The sequence below is a fragment of the Pseudoliparis swirei genome, chromosome 19, assembly GCF_029220125.1.
Source record: "Pseudoliparis swirei isolate HS2019 ecotype Mariana Trench chromosome 19, NWPU_hadal_v1, whole genome shotgun sequence".
Lineage (NCBI taxonomy): Eukaryota > Metazoa > Chordata > Actinopteri > Perciformes > Liparidae > Pseudoliparis > Pseudoliparis swirei.
This window is the reverse complement of record NC_079406.1, coordinates 2,531,671-2,551,360: the sequence shown is the minus strand read 5'-3', so window position 1 is coordinate 2,551,360 and position 19,690 is coordinate 2,531,671. Positions and strand designations below refer to the sequence as shown.

The 19,690-nt window shown below is 39.1% G+C and overlaps 2 protein-coding genes across 3 annotated transcripts in view; one reads left to right on the top strand and one right to left on the bottom strand.

Annotated features, from left to right (window-relative positions):
- Nucleotides 1–12,956, bottom strand: part of itk (IL2 inducible T cell kinase) — a 17,307-nt gene extending 4,351 nt beyond the window's left edge. Inside the window, exons 1-12 of the mRNA XM_056439345.1 lie at nucleotides 12,703–12,956; nucleotides 11,850–11,954; nucleotides 10,654–10,735; nucleotides 10,433–10,558; nucleotides 7,024–7,061; nucleotides 3,916–4,067; nucleotides 3,758–3,823; nucleotides 3,623–3,677; nucleotides 3,326–3,405; nucleotides 1,244–1,386; nucleotides 633–707; nucleotides 6–174 (exon numbers count right to left, since the gene is read on the bottom strand). Coding sequence (XP_056295320.1) covers nucleotides 6–174; nucleotides 633–707; nucleotides 1,244–1,386; nucleotides 3,326–3,405; nucleotides 3,623–3,677; nucleotides 3,758–3,823; nucleotides 3,916–4,067; nucleotides 7,024–7,061; nucleotides 10,433–10,558; nucleotides 10,654–10,735; nucleotides 11,850–11,954; nucleotides 12,703–12,840 — 1,229 coding nt within the window. The 5' untranslated portion in view covers nucleotides 12,841–12,956. The remainder of the gene's footprint in view (nucleotides 1–5; nucleotides 175–632; nucleotides 708–1,243; nucleotides 1,387–3,325; nucleotides 3,406–3,622; nucleotides 3,678–3,757; nucleotides 3,824–3,915; nucleotides 4,068–7,023; nucleotides 7,062–10,432; nucleotides 10,559–10,653; nucleotides 10,736–11,849; nucleotides 11,955–12,702) is intronic.
- Nucleotides 12,957–15,031: 2,075 nt separating this feature from the next.
- Nucleotides 15,032–17,420, top strand: med7 (mediator complex subunit 7). 2 transcript variants are annotated; one of them, XM_056439403.1, is made up of 2 exons: nucleotides 15,032–15,132; nucleotides 16,623–17,420. In XM_056439403.1, exon 2 carries the CDS (start codon nucleotides 16,632–16,634, stop codon nucleotides 17,352–17,354), a length of 723 nt encoding a protein of 240 aa, XP_056295378.1. In that variant the 5' UTR covers nucleotides 15,032–15,132; nucleotides 16,623–16,631; the 3' UTR covers nucleotides 17,355–17,420. The 2 variants fall into 2 exon arrangements, with proteins under 2 accessions (XP_056295378.1, XP_056295379.1); XM_056439404.1 differs by having other exon boundaries at nucleotides 15,123–15,202.
- The last annotated feature ends 2,270 nt before the right edge of the window (nucleotides 17,421–19,690 follow it).

Genomic DNA, 19,690 nt, shown 5'->3' with positions numbered 1-19,690 from the left:
CTTACATCATGACCCCCGCCTCTTCTTTAAACTCCTCCTCCGACATGCACTCCTCCCTTATGGTCTTCACGGCCACCTTCTTGTCCCTCCACCTGCCTTCCAGCACCAGCCCAAACTGGCCGCTGCCCAGCTCCTGACCCAGGGTCAGCTGCTCGGGGTCCACCTCCCACTGGTCTGTTGAAGCAGCACGACACCGATGAGGCTCGGGTTGAATCAATTAGTTGTGTTGCGCAACACCAAAGCAGTCAGACGTGTTTGCCAGGGTGTCCTGAACGCACCCTTGGGTGAGTGTGCCTCCATGAGAACCACTAGAGGTCAGAAGAATTCATCAATTCACGAGTGTTTTCAGCAGCGGACCCGTTCATACGACATCCTCGTGGTCCACCCACAATACGAACTATTCATACACTCATATTCATTGGATGTGTTTATGTAACTCTGGTCACATGACATCGATGTATTGTGTCCATCCTGGAGAGGGATGCTCCTCTGCTGCTCTCCTGAAGGGTTCTTCACTTTTTTCCCCATGTGAAAGTTTTTTTCTTCTAATTCTTGTGAGGTTTTCCTGATCCGATGTGGAAGGTCAAAGGTCAGGGATGTGGTACGTGTACAGACTGTAAAAGCCCTCTGACCTTTTGAGGGATCGGCGACATCCTGAGAGACGCTTCCATCTCGAGAAACCGGGTGTCGCAAACGAGTTATCAGGCCTGCAGAGGACACGTCAAATATTTTATTATTATTTCTTCTTATAAATAACAATAACCCTTTGTTATGAGCTGCTCGCTGAACTTCCATCTTTTTTTAAATTTTTTATACTTCAGATTTTATTTCGGTATTTTTACAGAAACACAACCTTCAAAAGTAAGAGTGCATAATAATAATAATAAAACATAAAAAATAAATAAAAATAAAGTAAAAATTAATCATGCATCTGGCCAAGAAGGTACCGCAAAAATAAAAAATGTTAAAGCAGGAAAATTCACTGAACTTCCATCTTTTAAAAAAAAAATTATACTTCATATTTTATTTAGGTATTTTTACAGAAACACAACCTTCAAAAGTAAGAGTGCATAATAATAATAATAATAATAAAACATAAAAAGTAAATGAAAATAAAGTAAAAATTAACCATGCATCTGGCCAAGAAGGTACCACAAAAATAAAAAATGTAAAAGCAGGAAAATTCGCTGAACTTCCTTCTGGCGACCAATCAAAACTGTGGCGTGCCGTGGAGCCGACCTACCGGCGCCGTTGTGTTGATGGTAGCGGATGAGCTCAGGAATGGTGCTGAACAGGTACTTTTCGGCCACGTAGAACCGGGCCTCTCCGCTCTCCGCCTGTCTTATTTGGTAATGCTTCACTCGGGGATTCTTCTCCCCATTAGCCCTGAAGAGTGCGGAGCAAAGAGACGCTTTCATGCCACCGATCCCAGGGGAGCGTTTTAAGAGTGAAGAGGTCGCAGTAAATAACAATCGTCTGTGTGCGATGAGAAGAATGTTATATTTCAGGTCCTGATTCCTCTACGTAGGCGTGTTGACCTAGTTATCGCGGAGCAGTCGGGTTCACGTGGCTTTATTGTGTCAATGGTGATGCAGTGTTCACTTTGGAAGGGTGGAGCGAGGGCGGCGACGTAAGAGTGTGTATGCAGTTTACCATTAATGTTTCTATTACTTACTTTTAATAGTATGTCTTACTTACATTTACTTACATATACTTTTAATGGTATGTACTACTTACTTTTAATGTTTTTTATTCCTTACTTTTAATGTTTATATTACTTACTTTTAATGTTCTTGTTACTGACTTTTAATAGTATGTATTACTTACTTTTAATATTTATATGACATACTTGTAATGTTTTTATTACTTACTTTTACTTGTATGTATTACTTACGTTTAATGTTTATATGACTTACTTTTAATGTTTTTATTACTTACTTTTAATTGTACGTATTACTTACTTTTAATAGTATGTATTATTTACTTGTAATGTTTTTTATGACTTACTTTAAATGTTTTTGTTACTTACTTTTAATGTTTTTTATTACTTACTTTTAATGGTACGTATTACTTACTTTTAATAGTATGTATTATTTACTTTTAATGTTTATATGACTTACTTTTATTGTTTTTATGACTTACTTTTAATGGTATGTCTTACTTACATTTACTTACATTTACTTTTAATGGTATGTACTACTTACTTTTAATGTTTTTTATGACTTACTTTTAATGTTTTTATTACTTACTTTTAATGTTTATATTACTTACTTTTAATGTTTATATTACTTACTTTTAATGTTCTTGTTACTTACTTTTAATAGTATGCATTACTTACTTTTAATGTTTATATGACATACTTTTAATGTTTTTATTACTTACTTTTACTCGTATGTATTACTTACGTTTAATGTTTATATGACTTACTTTTATTGTTTTTATTACTTACTTTTAATGGTACGTATTACTTACTTTTAATAGTATGTATTATTTACTTTTAATGTTTTTTATTACTTACTTTTAATGTTTTTGTTACTTACTTTTAATGGTATGTCTTACTTACATTTACTTACATTTACTTTTAATGGTATGTACTACTTACTTTTAATGTTTTTTATGACTTACTTTTAATGTTTTTATTACTTACTTTTAATGTTTATATTACTTACTTTTAATGTTTATATTACTTACTTTTAATGTTCTTGTTACTTACTTTTAATAGTATGCATTACTTACTTTTAATGTTTATATGACATACTTTTAATGTTTTTATTACTTACTTTTACTCGTATGTATTACTTACGTTTAATGTTTATATGACTTACTTTTATTGTTTTTATTACTTACTTTTAATGGTACGTATTACTTACTTTTAATAGTATGTATTATTTACTTTTAATGTTTTTTATTACTTACTTTTAATGTTTTTGTTACTTACTTTTAATGTTTTTTATTACTTACTTTTAATGTTTTTTATTACTAAAATACCAGGCTGTTCTTAAATGGACCGTGATAACTAATCGGGGGTCCAAACAAATAATAAACATGCCACCAAGAAAATCAGATGTATTTGACTGTTAATTACTACCGTGTATGTATTTTGTATTCCTCTGTATATTTAATATTACTATTGTATTTAGTATTTAATTTGTATTTCTATTAATGCTCCATCTGCACCTGCTGCTGTAATCCTGCAATTCCCCCCTGAAGGGCCAATACAGGATTATTTTATCTTCTCTTATCTTCATGTTATGTTTAGCATCATATAATCTACAAATCACGTGTCAGTAATGCAGTTAAAAAGATAAGAATAAAGTAAAATCACCCCGGAGCTTTGGTGAAGACGGACACCGTGTAGACTCCCGTCTGCCTCGAGTCACGCATCATGAACCCGCCTTCTTTTCCCTAAAAGTAGAAACCCACGTGACATTGCCGTGATTTAAAAAAGAACACATTTGTAATATTAGACGTGGGTTTTGTTTGTTAATTATAATAACGGATGATGGATAGCTGTTCTAAAACGCTTCTCAGCAGGAAATTCAACATTGGAGGAAACACTGCACGTAGCTGTGCAGCATCCTGCTTAACTTTCATCAGAATTATTGTTTTCATGGGTTTTCACCTGTTTCATTAACAAATCCTCGGCCTCCCCTCTCGTTGTGTTTTTGTTGTACCATCTGGCGAGGAGACAAAATTCACCTCAAATAAGTTCATTAAAGGACATTTCCACACGTTAACAAGCGGAATTACAACTCACTTAAATCTCTGGAAGTTGTTGCTGGACTTTTCCTCCACGTAGGTTCTGGGTACAAAGCCCGTGTTTCTGATGGAGGGTCAGGGGGGAAAGTATTCATTAATAAACATGTTTTTACCATAAAGGTGTTCATATATCCTCAGCGCTGCTTGTTTCCTTACCCCTGGCCGTCCCGTACGGCCCACCAGTCACCGTGGCAGCCGTTGATCAGGCTGTACTGCTGGTCCTTCTGAAGGGCCAGGTCGTCGCCTCTGACCGGCGTGTAGTCGTGCAGGGCGACCACCGTGCGCTCCTCGGCGTCCTGCAGTCCAGCCTGGCGCGGGGGGCGAGAGAGAGAGAGAGAGAGAGAGAGAGAGAGAGAGAGAGAGAGAGAGAATGTGCATCTAATTATCTCAAATAAGGGAGATTGTTCTGCTAAGTGAATTCCATTCCACCCTAAAATATACATTCAATATGTCATGAGAGTAACACTTTAAAAAAATGATGAGATAGTACAAAGTATCCTTACTACCTTACTATATGATAATGTATTACAATGTATCCTTATTATATGAGTTATTACAATGTATCCTTATTATATGAGGTATTACAATGTATCCTTATTATATGAGTTATTACAATGTATCCTTATTATATGAGGTATTACAATGTATCCTTATTATATGTGTTATTACAATGTATCCTTATTATATGAGGTATTACAATGTATCCTTATTATATGTGTTATTACAATGTATCCATATTATATGAGGTATTACAATGTATCCTTATTATATGAGGTATTACAATGTATCCTTATTATATGAGTTATTACAATGTATCCTTATTATATGAGTTATTACAATGTATCCTTATTATATGATATATGATAATGTATCCTTATTATATGAGGTATTACAATGTATCCTTATTACCTTACTATATGATGAGCTGTTACAATGTATCGTTATTATATGAGATATTACAATGTATCCTTATTATATGAGGTATTACAATGTATCCTTATTACCTTACTATAAGATGAGGTATTAAAATGTATTCTTACTAAATCCTCCATTGTTAAAATGTATCCTCGCTAGATGATGAGCAGTGGCGGTTCGTCCATAGGGGGCGCTAGGGCGCCGCCCCTCTTAAAATTTGGAGATGAAAAAAAAAGAAGAAGAAGAAAAAAAAAAAAAATCTGTCAAAAAACATTATATGCCAAATCATTTAAATAGTAAATATACCGTGTTGACGCGCTAAATGTGTGTGGGAGACCGTAGCCCCTGTCAACAACCACTTAAGTTAATGTGAAAAATATAATATATCGCCATTATCACGGAGAGAAGCCCTCCCTTTTCGGGCGCTGGTCTAACGTGTGTGTACGGCATTGATACAACATTTCAGTCGTTTTGGCAAAGACCGGCTTCTCATTGGCGGATGAAACCGTGAATCTTGGGTCGCAAAAATGTGCGCCGTGATTGGATTATTCGGCAGATCAGAGACCCGTATGTTCCCTCAGCCCATAGAGCAGTGTTGCCAGGTCCGCGGTTTTCCTGCGGAATCGGGCCACTTTTGAAGTGTTGCGGTTGAATTTGTTGTCCTTGGTTGGTAGACCTATTTTGCATGCAAATTACATGAATATCTTTAAATAAAAATCCATATTTTAAATGAAATAATTTATTCATACCCAAATCCTACCAAACTGACTCCAGATCAGCACGTACACACATTTTATTTATGATAATATACTGTATCTAATTACACAAGGCCATTTTAGGACATAGGGAAATAACTGTTTAGGAAAACTGCTTTTAATGCTGGCAAACTAAACATATGTTGTTACTTTGTAGATATTACAATATATTTGGCAATGATAGCAATGCTGTTGGACTTTAAAAGCAGTGTATATGGTTTGCACGGGCATATTTTGAGTTCTGATATTGGGCTGGTTTTGGGCTGGTTTGATTGGCCATTGGGCTGGTTTGTCACACAGACCTGGCAACCCTGCTCACAATGGTTTTATATTGCTGAGGGTGAGTTGAGTGAAAACGATGTTGCACTATTTTGGCTATATTCTTTATAAAAATTAACCGTTTATGTTACATACAGTAATGGTCGAAATACGATCACGGCGTCCAGCTGTCGTGTCATTTAGACCGTCAACATATACGTTTGGTGGCGGTCTCATTGAGCCACTTTGGCACCGTTTGTTTAGCTACATCCGGTCGCCCGACGTATATTTTCCTTGTGTAAATTGTGTTTTGCGTGTCTAGGAAGTGGAAGTGCAGAGACAGATCAGAAGGCAAATGTGTGTGTTCTGTTGTCTTCTGCAGGTATGCGCTTCCTTTGTTCAAAGTTAGAATTTTCTCTGTTTCTGCTGAAATGACTCTAGCTCATGTAGTTATTTATTTTGTCCATTAGGGTCTCTGTTTTCCCTTGTATGTTACATGTCATGGTTTTGATGAGAATTGTTATTATTTAGATTTAATGTGGTCCTGTCTTCCATGGACAATGGTTTTATTTTGCTGAGGGAAGTGGAAGTGCAGAGACAGATCAGAAGGCAAATGTGTGTGTTCTGTTGTCTTCTGCAGAATAAATAAGTGCTGGGAAAATCCACCATCTGAGCCGACTTCTTCCATGCCCGTTCCACATCTGTAACATCTGCTCTGAACCTCTTTCATGTGAGGGTGAAACTCTTTTATTTTGCAAACCTCTAAAACCCAACCCAATGTTTCTTAAAGAATTCTGCTCTGAACCTCTCATGCCCAAAGTTACAGTGTGTTGATAGTTGTTATTGGACAGTGTTGATGAGCACGCTGTGTTCTTGAAATAAAGCTTTGGTTTTTACAATATTCTACTCAAAACCTCTTTTCTTCTCATTGTTGAGTGCTATTTAAACCGCGTCGCCCAACTGCGCCCCCCCAAAAAAAAATTTCACCAGCCGCCACTGATGATGAGGTATTACAAAGTATCCTCACTATATGAGGTAATACAATGCTGTCGTGAAAAAGAAAATTGCATCTAATGATCTCAAATCAAGGATATTTTTCTGCCACGAAAAAATACAAAACACTTGACAGCAGTGGGAGAAGAGGCACAACCCCCCAAAGAATGTACTTAGACTTCACGAGCTCCATCACAATGCTATGTGGGTCGTATTGGATTGAACAATGAGCGTAATATGATGAATGTATCAGCTAGAGAGGTGAGGTCATGCATGCCCAGACCAAAGGAACAGACTTATTAAAAGTTTTTTTTTTGTGTGTGTGTGCTTTTGAAAGTTGTACCTTTGGACCAGGGAGTTCAGAAAGTGGCTCTTTGGAAGCTGTGGAATAAAAAATACGCAATTAGTGAAAGAACACAGCGGTATCACTGGATTTAGTAAAAACAAGTGTTCAAAACTTGTGTCACACAAATTAGACTTTTTACCTTGGTGTAAATACATATCACACTACTGCTAAAAAGTTTGGGGTCACTTAGAAAAAGAAAGAAAAACTTAGAAATGTCCTTATTTTTCAAAGAAAATCACTGTTGTTTTTTATGAAGATAACATTAAATGAATCATAAATCCTCTCTCTACATCAGGGCTATTCAACTTCAGTAGCAAGTGGGCCGGAAAAGAAAATCACGGGGGGTGTGAGGGCCGCACAGAATATTGATCAAATAATGGCTAAAAATTAAAAACAGTAATGTATATTTCCACAGGTAAACAGTCACACACGAAAATGCGTCGGTATTGTGTGGCAAAAGTGTTGCGAACAAGCATCACTATAAACATGTTTCAAAGTGTAAATATCCGCTCAAGGTAACCAGTTGTTTCAGATCCCTTCAACCAAACTGTTCCCATGAAAACATAAGAAATGTGACTTAATGGATCAATATAATAATATACACTTTTACTAATCCCCAAGGGGAAATTAGTTCTCTGCATTTAACCCATCCTTAGTTATTAAGGAGCAGTGGGCTGCGGTGAAGCGCCCGGGAAGCAACTGGGGGTTCAGTGCCTTGCTCAAGGACACTTCAACTTGCAACTAATGGGGAGAGCGGGGATCGAACCCACAACCTTGCGGTTGAAGGACGGCCCTCTTAGCCCACTGAGCTACAGCCACCAATATATAAATGACTTGGGATGAAACTAATATCTGGTGGCGCAGTGAACAGACTGCGTGTCTTTGAGTGCAGACTCCTTTTGCGTGAAAGGGATCGAAACCAGGTCGGGCGATCTTTTTATTTTTATTTTTTCGAAAATGTATTTCTTCATACGTGGCTGTGATGCACTGCTCACTTATACCATCGTAATCGCCCAAATGGATATGAACGGTGGCTTGAAGATCTCCAGCAATATGTTTGTGAATGTGTGACGAATCTGGTGAGCAAGACAGAGCCCCGCTGCAGACGTGAAGAGAACACAACGCACACACGCGCAGGGAAACCAGTAGGTTTGAAAACCAGTAGGGGTGTAACTAACACCGGCAACCAACACGGGTGCGTAACATAAAGATGTAACCATACAGGTTTGGTTGAGGCAACAGTGAAACTCAATGGCTCTGGGTTAGATGTCTCAATGTATAAAAGAGGCGTGTCCGTCAGTTTTATTTTTTCTTACCAAGCTATACTGATTTGCAGGCAGTCTTGCGGGCCGTAGTTAAACTCAAACGGGCCGTATCCGGCCCGCGGGCCGCTAGTTGAATAGTATGGAGGACTTAAAATGACTTAAGTATAAATAAATAAATGCATGAATAAATACAAGAATAAATAAATACTTAAATAAATGTATAAATAAATACAGCAATAAATAAATAAATGCTTAAATAAATGTATAAATAAATACAAGAATAAATGTATAAATACAGAAATAAATACAGAAATTAATAAATATAAGTTATAACTCAACAGGACATCATTAAATAAATGTATTTCTACATTTCTGTATTTCTTCATTTATTTATATCTCTATTTATGTGTCCACACGTATTTCTTCATTTATTTATGTGTGACATTTACGTGTCCGTATATTCAAATGAGCTGGGCGATCCGAACCTCATTGTTGAACAGGATTGGTCAAGTCAGGGAGCAAGACAGAAGCAATCGATCCCTAGCACTTGGACCTGTAGACGAACAGCGTTTATTATGCATTCTTGTCTGTACATTCTAAATACTACTGTTATTGAGTCACGGAATGTAATTTAAGGATGTTTTCAGCCGAGAAGTTAGTAGTTTAAGCATCAAATATGTGGTCGGTTTATCGAGATTCAGCCTAATAAGGATATGCGACGGAGATTTGAGGTCCTGCTCGCGGGACCTCTGAGCTCCAGGCGCTCAGCGCGCTGTGTGGCCGCCGAGAGAAGCCTGATCTCGGCAGGACTTTTTGAAATGCTCCGCTGGCTCTGACGTCTCCGTAGCGGCTAAACATGAGATATAATTAGGTTTTGTAGGATCTAAAGAGCACAAAGAGTTTATTATTTATTAAAAGATAACGTTACGTCAATTTGACTGAGGGTTAAGATTCATAACTTCATATTGTAGCGACCCTGGGTCAGGAAAGCTATGAGACGTTGTATAGTTATTACCGTTTATTCGTAGTTTATTCGTAGCCTACGCCAAACAACAGTGAACACCGCAACACATTCTACTCCACTGTAAAGTATTTTACAGTGAATAATTGGAGTAAATTCATGAGCAAGAACAGTTGATGTGGTGACGTCACAAGACCAGAAAGACCGTCCTGCGTCCTCGAGTCTGGACTCACAAGACCAGACTCACAAGACCAGACTCACAAGACCAGACTCCAAGAAAACACGAGTCTGTACTCAGTGCACTTGGAATTGATAAAGGGCTGAAGTCAAAAAGCTGTCTAGGCTAACTTCTGCTAACGGTTAGCTGAGCGAGCCAACTTCAGCTTCATGTGCCAGGCAGAAGTAGTAGAGCACAACACACCAGGTGCATCACACTCCTGTGACCAATCATGCTTTAGACAGAGGTTCGGACCGCCCCAGATCATTTGAATATACGGACACGTAAATGTCACACATAAATAAATGAAGAAATACGTGTGGACACGTAAATAGATAAATAAATAAATGAAGAAATACAGAAATGTAGAGATATATTTATTTAATGATGTCCTGTTGATTTATAACTTATATTTATTAATTCCTTTATTTATTTATACATTTATTTAAGCATTTATTTATTTATTTATACATTTATTTAAGCATTTATTTATTTATTCCTATATTTATTCATGCATTCATTTATTTATTTATTTATACTTAAGTCATTTTGAGTCCTCCATAGAATAGGCCTGCTCTACATAGTTAATGTGTAAATGACTATTCTCTGGTGTGTAATGAAGTCTCTACAGAGGTGTGTAGAGGCCCATCTCCAGTGTTCTAATGGTACATTGTGTTATCGCCTTAGAAGACTAGCAGAGGGGTAGAAAACCCTTGAAAACCCTTTTTATGTGAGCGCAGCTGAAAACAGTTATGCTGCTGAGAGAAGCCTTCCTTTGAGCCACAAGAAGAACAACATTAATATTTACAATAACAATCATCATGTCTAACCTTGTCAGTGTTTTGACTAAAGTATATATTCATTTGATGAATATAAATGTGAGTTTTCATGGAAAACACCAAATTGTCTGGGTGACCCCAAACTTTTGAATGGTAGTAAAAAACAGACAGAAATGATCCATACCAGAACCCCCTGGGTCATACGCCTGACATCCTGCCGCCAGCTTCTCTGTTTGCTGGCAGCATCTCCACTTCCCGTCCATCCAGAAGTCTGGGTGGTATTTAGCCACCATGATGTTTCCCTTTGTCGCTACATCAGACGTGACAGATGGAAGATAGGTTGAAATATCGAGTTTACAATAAAAGGTTCTCGGTGTGCGTATACGACGCGGACCAATCGCTCACCTTCCTTCAGAGCGCTGACCCATCTCTGACGGCAGTCGCTGTCCGGGGCGAAGATGTAGAGGTAGAAGTGGTTGTAGAAAACCTGTGAAGTTTGAGAAGGTACGTTTATTCTTTAATGTAGACGCTGAACCAAACCGTACACCTGGGTTCAGACACATGGTGACCAATGGGTGTCCAGGACTTTAAACCAAGTTTCCATCACCAAATATTTTGTGAAATCTCGGTGTATAACATGAAAGAGTGAGAACAATTTCGTATTTAAACTAACAATGAGAATTCCAAAGCATACAGTATATAAACTTAAATGACTCAAATGAATGAGAAACAATAGTTTGATTAAAAGAATAAACATTTACGTCTTTTCAGTTACGGTGCGATCACTAAAAAAGAAGATGTATTTCTTTTGTAGGACTCGAATTATGGAACAACGATAAAATAGATGTAAAAATGGTAAACTCATTTTTGATTTTTCAAAAGGATTATTTATAAAACAATTGACTGTTTTAAGTGTGATTGAAACGTAGGTATATGGAAGATGTATGTATTTATTTCATATATATATCATTTTTAATTTTCTTTATATTAATTTTCTGATTTATTTCATAATAATAATTTAGCATAGGAATATATAACCATTTGTTGCTTCTACCTTTACCTTTTCAGTCTTTCTGTTGTGTATATTATATAGAATAATATTGTATTGTATTGCAATGATTGACTGAATAAAATACACACAACAACTTGCAACATGGACACATTTGCATATATGAAAGGGCGTATTACATGTCATTTAGCAGACGCTTTTATCCAAAGCGACTTACAATAAGTGCATTTCAACCTAGAGTACAAACTAAGAACAACAAGAATACAGGAAGTAACATTTCCTCAACATAGTCGAACTACAAAAGTACCATAAGTAAGTGCTATCTAAGTGCCACTGAAGTGCTAATCTGTGTCCGCTATATATTTAGAACATAATTTTAAAAAAAGCATATTAATTATTTAAAACTCAGCGTAAATGAACATATGAATACAACAACATTTCCATGACTTCTCCAAAACTTTTGGGATTTATTTTTTTCCAACACTTTTCTAGGCCTGGAAATAACCATTTAAAAACTCCATGACTTCTCCAGGTTTTCCATGCGGGTACGAACCGTGTTATACTTTCTGAATGCAGCATCACATAACCTCACCTGGAAAGGGTACTTGTAGTTGCACGGTATGGGATGTTGGCTACACACAATCTCCACACATTCGATCCTGCACAGCTCGATGCAACCTTTCAGCCGCGGATTCCTCTGGAAGGACATCATCTTCAATCAGTTCATTTTATACGGACCAAAAATAACTGACTCAGAGAATGTAATTATAAAAGCCTTAACTGAGCGATACGGAGTGATACGAGGTATTTTTCTTGTTGCTGGAAACATTTGAACAAGTTGTTTGTATGTTTTTTAACCACGAGTGAGTTTCTAACTGCAGTGAATGTACCCGTGGTCCTCATATTGTATTTTATTTATTAAAATAAGATCATTCTTTATTATACCCCACAGTGGGGACATTTCAGGATACTAAATACTAAATACTAAAAGACTAATATACAGAGGAAACAACATATATACCAAGGCAGTGACCAAAGTGAATTTCCAGCTGGTTAAAGTGTCCAGGAAAATAAAGTGCTTGTTGTAAATATATTGTTGTTGTATTTGTGTTTGTTGCTTTATGGACTCATGAGACTGGAATAAAATAAATACATCCATTACCAATTACAAATTTGCCTCAGAGGGTTTTACAAGCTGTGCACAAACGACATCCCTGACCTTTGACCTCACATCGGATCAGGAGAAACTCCCAAGAAATACAGAAAAATCACCTTCCAGGGGGAAAATAGTCGGCATGGACCCCGATCCGGACCTCCATGATCCATGAAGCAGAAGGAGGTATCTTAACTTTATCTCTGCTATGAACACTGTGGCCAATGCATAGTTGTTTCCTCTGAGCATTACAGATTGCATCATTTCGAGTAGATGAAGTGCTTATACTTACTCCCGGGCGGCAGTCAGAGTACTTCAGGTCTTGGGTGTCCAACACAAAAAGCCTCTCCTTGTAATTGCACAGCGATATCCTCTTCTTCTGTTGAGATTTTTTTATCAGAGTTTCCTTCAAAATCAACCTGGGGAACATGGCGACGGCAGGAAAGAAGGATGAGGAAAAACACCGGCTCACAAGAGAGAGAGAGAGAGAGACTGAGGACAACGAGCAGTGACGAGGAAAAAGAAAACAAGTTGATGAGAAGTCGGCGGGAGCCGCGGAGCTTCCGGCAATAAGTTGTTGCACTCGGCAAACCACATTACAGTGGGTTGAGCTTTTACACACACACACACCTACACACACACACACACACACACACCCCGGACGCACACACACACACACACACACACACACACACACCTTACAGGCACTTGTATTTTCTTTAGCTATGTTGCAATGAGCCAGTGTGTGAACAAGAAGGAGGGTAATTATGCACTTTTGATAATTGTGTGTATCTTGTATTGTACCAGTACAACATGTAAAGATGTTAATTACACATTTATTGAGAGCACAAACTAAAACTCAATCCCAAAACAACACTTTAAACTGACATGAAAACAATGAGACCTTCTTACTAGGTATTCAAACTGAGGTTTGGGGGCAAAGCGAGGCCACTTCCACATTAAATGAGGCCATGACGAAGATATTTGGAGAGAGTAGTGATTATGAGAATATGGGGCGGCTTTAGCTCAGTGGGGTAAGAGGGCCGTCCTGCAACCGCAGGGTTGTGGGTTCGATCCCCGCTCTCCCCATTAGTTGCAAGTCAAGTGTCCTTGAGCAAGGCACTGAACCCCAGTTGCTTCCCGGGCGCTTCACCGCAGCCCACTGCTCCTTAATAACTAAGGATGGGTTAAATGCAGAGAACTAATTTCCCCTTGGGGATTAATAAAAGTGTATATTCTATATTCTAACACAATTAAATATATGATATTAACAATAGAAATGTATGTTTTCACCTCTCCAAAAAAAGAAGTGTAGTCCTGGACTTGGTCTGCATTTGTTTAAATGGCAACACAGTGTGCATTGTCTTCCTAAACAAGCTGTATCTGGGTAATCTTGTGTGTAATAAAATGTTGTTTGGTGTGATTTGCATTGATTCTTTGATGCTGTGCTCACGTCTGTCTCTCATTTCATATGCAACACTCGTGAGATGGTTTCAGTTTGTGTCTCTTTAAACTTCTCGCCTCTCTACTTTATGGTTATCACAGACAAATAGAGACAAATAGAGACAAATAGAGACAGATTCTGAGTGAGGATTCAAAAGTGAAACTATTCATTGTCACCAAACATGGAACAGCACCACCCTCAGGAAAATGGTTCCTACAACTTAATATAGAAATATTAGATGAGAATGGACTACCATCTAGTCTGGCTCAATTTACAATGAAGGCGAGGCATTGTTTTGTAAAAAAAATTAAAAAAATAGAAAAGAGTGTGGAAACTAAAAACAATGCAAATCAGATTTGAGGATTTAAAAAAACATGTTAACATTTAGTAGGGGTACAAATATGTATTTATTTAAATATTTATATAAATTGAAGAGTGTAAAAGTCTGAAACCACATATATTCACGTCATTATAACATTATTAAAAACAATAATCACATTGTTAACATTTCAAAATAAACTTCCAGGCCCTGTATGAAGATTGGGAAATGTAAATAAATGATTTTTTATATCTACAATCTCAAATAACAAAACAAAAAGAAATGGAGAAAGTTCAGTTTGTTATTGTACAATACTAGTGTTATTGTAAAATGGTAATTTCTGTATATGTTTATACCTGATACGATGTTGTGCAATTGTATACCTTAAACAACTGATGGTATTTAATTAATTGTTTTGAACATTGGAAATCGATTTGTGCTTCTTGCTTGAAAAGTGTTCAAGTAATCAATAATACTAAACATTATCATTATTATTGCTACTAGTAGTAGTAGCAGCAACAGCTGTATTGTCATTATTATTAATGGTAGTGGTAGTAATATTGTTTTATTATTATACGTAGGCCGTTTTAGAGATACAAAAAAATTCCATAAAAATGCCAACAAAAGAAATGCACGTCTTTATCATCTTAAGGGTCAGACATGTTTAATAATGAGCAAGATACAAATGATGAAACTCAAAAAAACATGTTTGTCCAGCCGGCTCTGCGTTTGTCACGCTTCCAAATATTACTCTTACGTTCAGCACGTCCTCCTCCAGGTGCGGGCCAATCCGCGCGAAGCAAACTTCGTCACGTGTACGGTTCAGCCAATGGGCTTGGGGCAGAGGCGCCCGTTGATGTCAGTGAATGGACGGAGCTAAGCTAGTCATGAGCTTAGACGCCTCTGTGACATTTCATATCTAACGTCTATATTCAGCATCCGAGGAGGCATTTCAACAGGTGTGTAGAAGAAGCACCGCTGTGCTTTTCTTCTTCGTCATTAGCCTAGTTCGTGGTCATTGCTCCCAAGGTAACCAAGCTAGGAAGCCGAGGCTAACAAATGTACTGATAGCCCAATAGCTAGTTAGCTTAGCTACATTATCCTCTAACCCGCAGAGGCTCTGCTAACGGTGCATCTAACCCGAGACACACACTCGACAACGTACATATATTGTAGTTGAGTTATTGATAGCATGTTCTCACCGCTAATGTGTTGTATAAACAGGCATGACGGAGGATCTCTCGCTCGTCACGTTAGCCCTCACCCGGCTCTGACAACTAGCATGCTAACGCTAACTTCTCGCATACTTTTTAAGGGGCAGCTCTGCGGCCACATGTTGCCTCGGCTGACGGCAAAGGCACAAAATATATCTATTAAACTCCTTATTATTGTGTTGTGACAGCTGCAGACGCACGTGCTAGTTTGCGGTTTTATATTGAACACATTGCGTAACGGAATTGAACCACATAGCTACCCGTCGTGTTTTAGTATCTTATATGAACACCGAACTATTAGACTAAGCTAACTTTATTACACGTTATTGCTATGATGTAGTTTTTAATACTGCGGGCATTCTTTGTATTGAGCGCGTGCACTCTTGTCTCTATTGGCCTGGAGTGTTGAACAATTTAGTATAATATATTTATAATATAATATATGTTATACTTATATCACAGCAACATTGCATAGAGGAAACCTAAAGTTTTTTTAATTTCACAAGCATTCAAAATGCAAATGATTATTTATTTAAGTTACATTACATTATTTAAGTTTTATTTAAAATTATTTTTATTATTATTTACAAACATTATTTATTTATTTATTAAATTTTTTTATTAATGCTCTGATGTGCACCGCTGCTGTGATTTTTTTGAAATGTCCCCACTGTGGGACGAATAAAGGAATATATCATATTATATCATTACATGTCATTTAGCAGACGCTTTTATCCAAAGCGACTTACAATAAGTGCATCAACCTAGAGTCCAAACTAAGAACAACAAGAATACAGAAAGTAACATTTCCTCAACATAGTCAAACTACGAAAGTACCAGTTACTTAACTTATTGCTTTATTATAGAAAACAGGGTTCGTACGGTCATGGAAAACCTGGGAGTCATGGAATTTTAAAATGGTTAATTCCAGGCCTGGAAAAGTCATGGAAAAACAAATCATAAAAGTTTGGGAAAAGTCATGGAAATTGTTATAATCACATGTTCATTAATGCCGAGTTTGAAATAATTAATATGTTTTTTAAAGAAAGACGCTCAAAATATAAGCCGGCGTACACTCTCAATACGCACAATTTTCAAAAATTTTCATGTTTATACCGAGATTCCAGTTTGGTCGTGGAAATTTGGTTTAAAGTCCTGGAAATCCATCGGTCAAAATGTGTAAGAACCCTGAGAAAACAAACTGATTTCAACATTTCTTTTTGTCCCCATCTCAGGTCGGCATCATGGGCGAACCGCAGCAGGTGAGCGCCCTGCCTCCTCCGCCCATGCAGTACATCAAAGAGTACACCGACGAGAACCTCCGCAAGGGTCTGGCTCCGAAGCCGCCGCCGCCCATCAAAGACAGCTACATGATGTTCGGCAACCAGTTCCAGTGCGACGAGCTCATCATCCGGCCGCTGGAGAGCCAGGGCATCGAGAGGCTCCACCCGATGCAGTTCGACCACAAGCGGGAGCTCAAGAAGCTCAACATGTCCATCCTCGTCAACTTCCTGGACCTGCTGGACATCCTCATCAAGAGCCCCGGCAGCATCAAGCGCGAGGAGAAGCTGGAGGACCTGAAGCTTCTGTTCGTGCACATGCACCACCTGATCAACGAGTACCGGCCGCACCAAGCCAGGGAGACGCTGCGGGTGATGATGGAGGTGCAGAAGAGGCAGAGGCTGGAGACGGCCGAGAGGTTCCAGAAACACCTGGAGAGGGTGGTGGAGATGATCCAGGGGTGCCTCGCCTCGCTGCCCGACGACCTGCCGCAGACGGAGGGTCCGGACGGCGCGGGGTCGTCGGCGCCGGCCCCCGGGATGAAAACTGAACCGATGGACGTGGAGGAGGCCGGCGCCAGCTGCACGGCGGCGGGCCACCAGGACAAGAGCACGGCGGCTTTAAAGAAGGGCAACGCGTCGGACAAGGAGGCCGCCATGTGCAGCATCATCGATGAAATAGCTTAAGTCGTCGCGTTCCTTTTTTTGTACGCCTAAATGTTTTTTTATGTACATAAACTAAGTATGAAAACATTTGCTGTGTTTTCAACGGGCCAGAAATCCTGTCCTGGAGTCGGAGGGGGTTTTGTTTAAAAGCCATTCTGTAGATCACAGGTCACTAACTGGCGGACCGCGGTCCGGGTCCGGACCCAGAGGCCGTCCCATCCGGACCCGGACCGCCAGCCAAAACAGAAGGTTATGATTTAAAACCTGACGGGGTGTTTTAATTTTTTTACCCGGCGGCGCGGCGCAGCTTTTGCAGTCTTTACGGTAGTGGTTTAGCGGATGCGGAAACGCACAGACCAATTGCATGCGAGTTAAGCCATCCCACGTGATACCACTCAGCCAATCAAATCTATGCATTCTCGGCGGTAAACATTACGTCTCAACAGACAGCGCTACGCAGACAGATGAGAAAGTAGAGGCAGGTTACACTTGAAAAGACGGTAGAAAGAAAAAGAAAGATAGCGATACATGTAGAAAACAAAGGGAGAGAAACGGACGACTGCGCCGGAGAAAGTTTAGAAAAAGGCGAGTGAGACAGAGAAAGGGAGAGAAACGTAAGGAACAAATGTCGCTCTCCAAAAAAAGAAAAGTTGACAGCGAAAATAGAGCATTTAATCCGGAATGGACAGACTCATTTCTGTTCATACTTCCCACAGGGAGCACAAAACCAGTGTGTCTTATATGTTCAGAAACCGTGGCACTTATTAAAAGTGGCAATGTGAAACGCCGTTATGAGACAAAACATAAAGGTTTTGAACAAACATACCCACTCAAATCCGAAGTGAGATCACAGAAAATAAGTGGTCTCACAGCCCAATATGAACAGTCCACCAGGATCCTGAGCCACACGTTCACTGCCCAACAACGTGCTCATGAGTGTTCCCTCAGAGTTGCTTGGATTTTGGGGCAACACAAAAAGCCATTTACTGATGGAGGGCTTGTCAAAGAATGCATGAGTGTCGTCGCTGAAACATTACTTGACGGAAAACCAAAACAAGAGCTTTGTGATAAGATAAAGCAAATACCCATGTCAGCATCATCTGCCACAAAGAAAAGTGAAATATTAACTCAGGATGTGCTAACCCAGCTAAATGAAGCCATACATAAGGCACCATGTGTAGGCTTAGCTGTGGATGAGTCCACTGACATCTGTGACAATGCTCAGCTGTTAGTGTACGTCAGGTTTTTCAACACAGACCAGAAAGCATTCTGTGAAGACCTGTTAGGTGTCACTCCCCTTCAGACCAGTACAAGGGGAGAAGATATCTACCTGGCCATTAAGGAGATGTTAACGAAGAGAGGAATAGAACCAACACAAGTGGTTTCAATAGCCACAGATGGAGCCCCTGCTATGATAGGGAGAGAGAAAGGAGCTGTAGCAAGACTGAAAGAGGACAATCCAGAGCTCATAGCTTACCATTGCATCATTCATCAATCTGTCCTGTGCCTCCCTGTCAGATGAGCATGCTGAAGTGATGAATACAATGATGAAAATGATCAATTTTCTCAGGGCATCCTCTTCCACCCAGCATCGCATGCTGAGGGAATTCCTCAGAGAAGTTGATGCCAATGCTGATGATCTTTTGCTGCACAATAATGTGAGATGGCTCAGCAAAGGGAGGGTCTTAGCGCGCTTTTGGTCCATCAGGAGGAAGTAGCATCTTTTGGCAGAGCTAACACACCAGAAAGCATCACAGTTTTCTCTCTGTTTAGGAAATGATAAACAGATGGATAATGTGGCCTTTTTGGTTGATATCACTGCACATCTGAATGAACTGAATTTGAGGCTACAAGGCAAGGACAATTCAATTTGTGAACTGATGACCGCTGTCTGCTCCTTTCAAAAGAAACTTGAGTTGTTCAAGGAAGACCTGCAGGGAGACTGTGCACACTTCCCAGCAGTGCAGGAACAGGTTCAGGGACAGAGAGATGCGTCTTCTTTTGTTGACTTCATTGATAAGCTGATCGTAAACTTCAGCAACCGTTTTGACAGCTTCAGCTTTGGACAGCAGCTCACCATGTTCATTCAGAACCCATTTATCATCACTGATGTCAGGGGGTTCTCAAAGGAAGTCACACAGCACTTTAAATGGGTAAATCCTGGGCCTCTCCAGATGCAACTGGTTGATCTCCAAGCAGATGTGTCCCTGAAAGAGCAGTTTCTAAGAACTGACCCTTCCACTTTCTGGCTCCAAACGGTCCCTGAGACAGCTTTTCCAGGTCTGAGGAAAGTTGCCATATACATCTTGACCATGTTTGGCTCCACCTACAACTGCGAGGCAGCTTTCTCCACGATG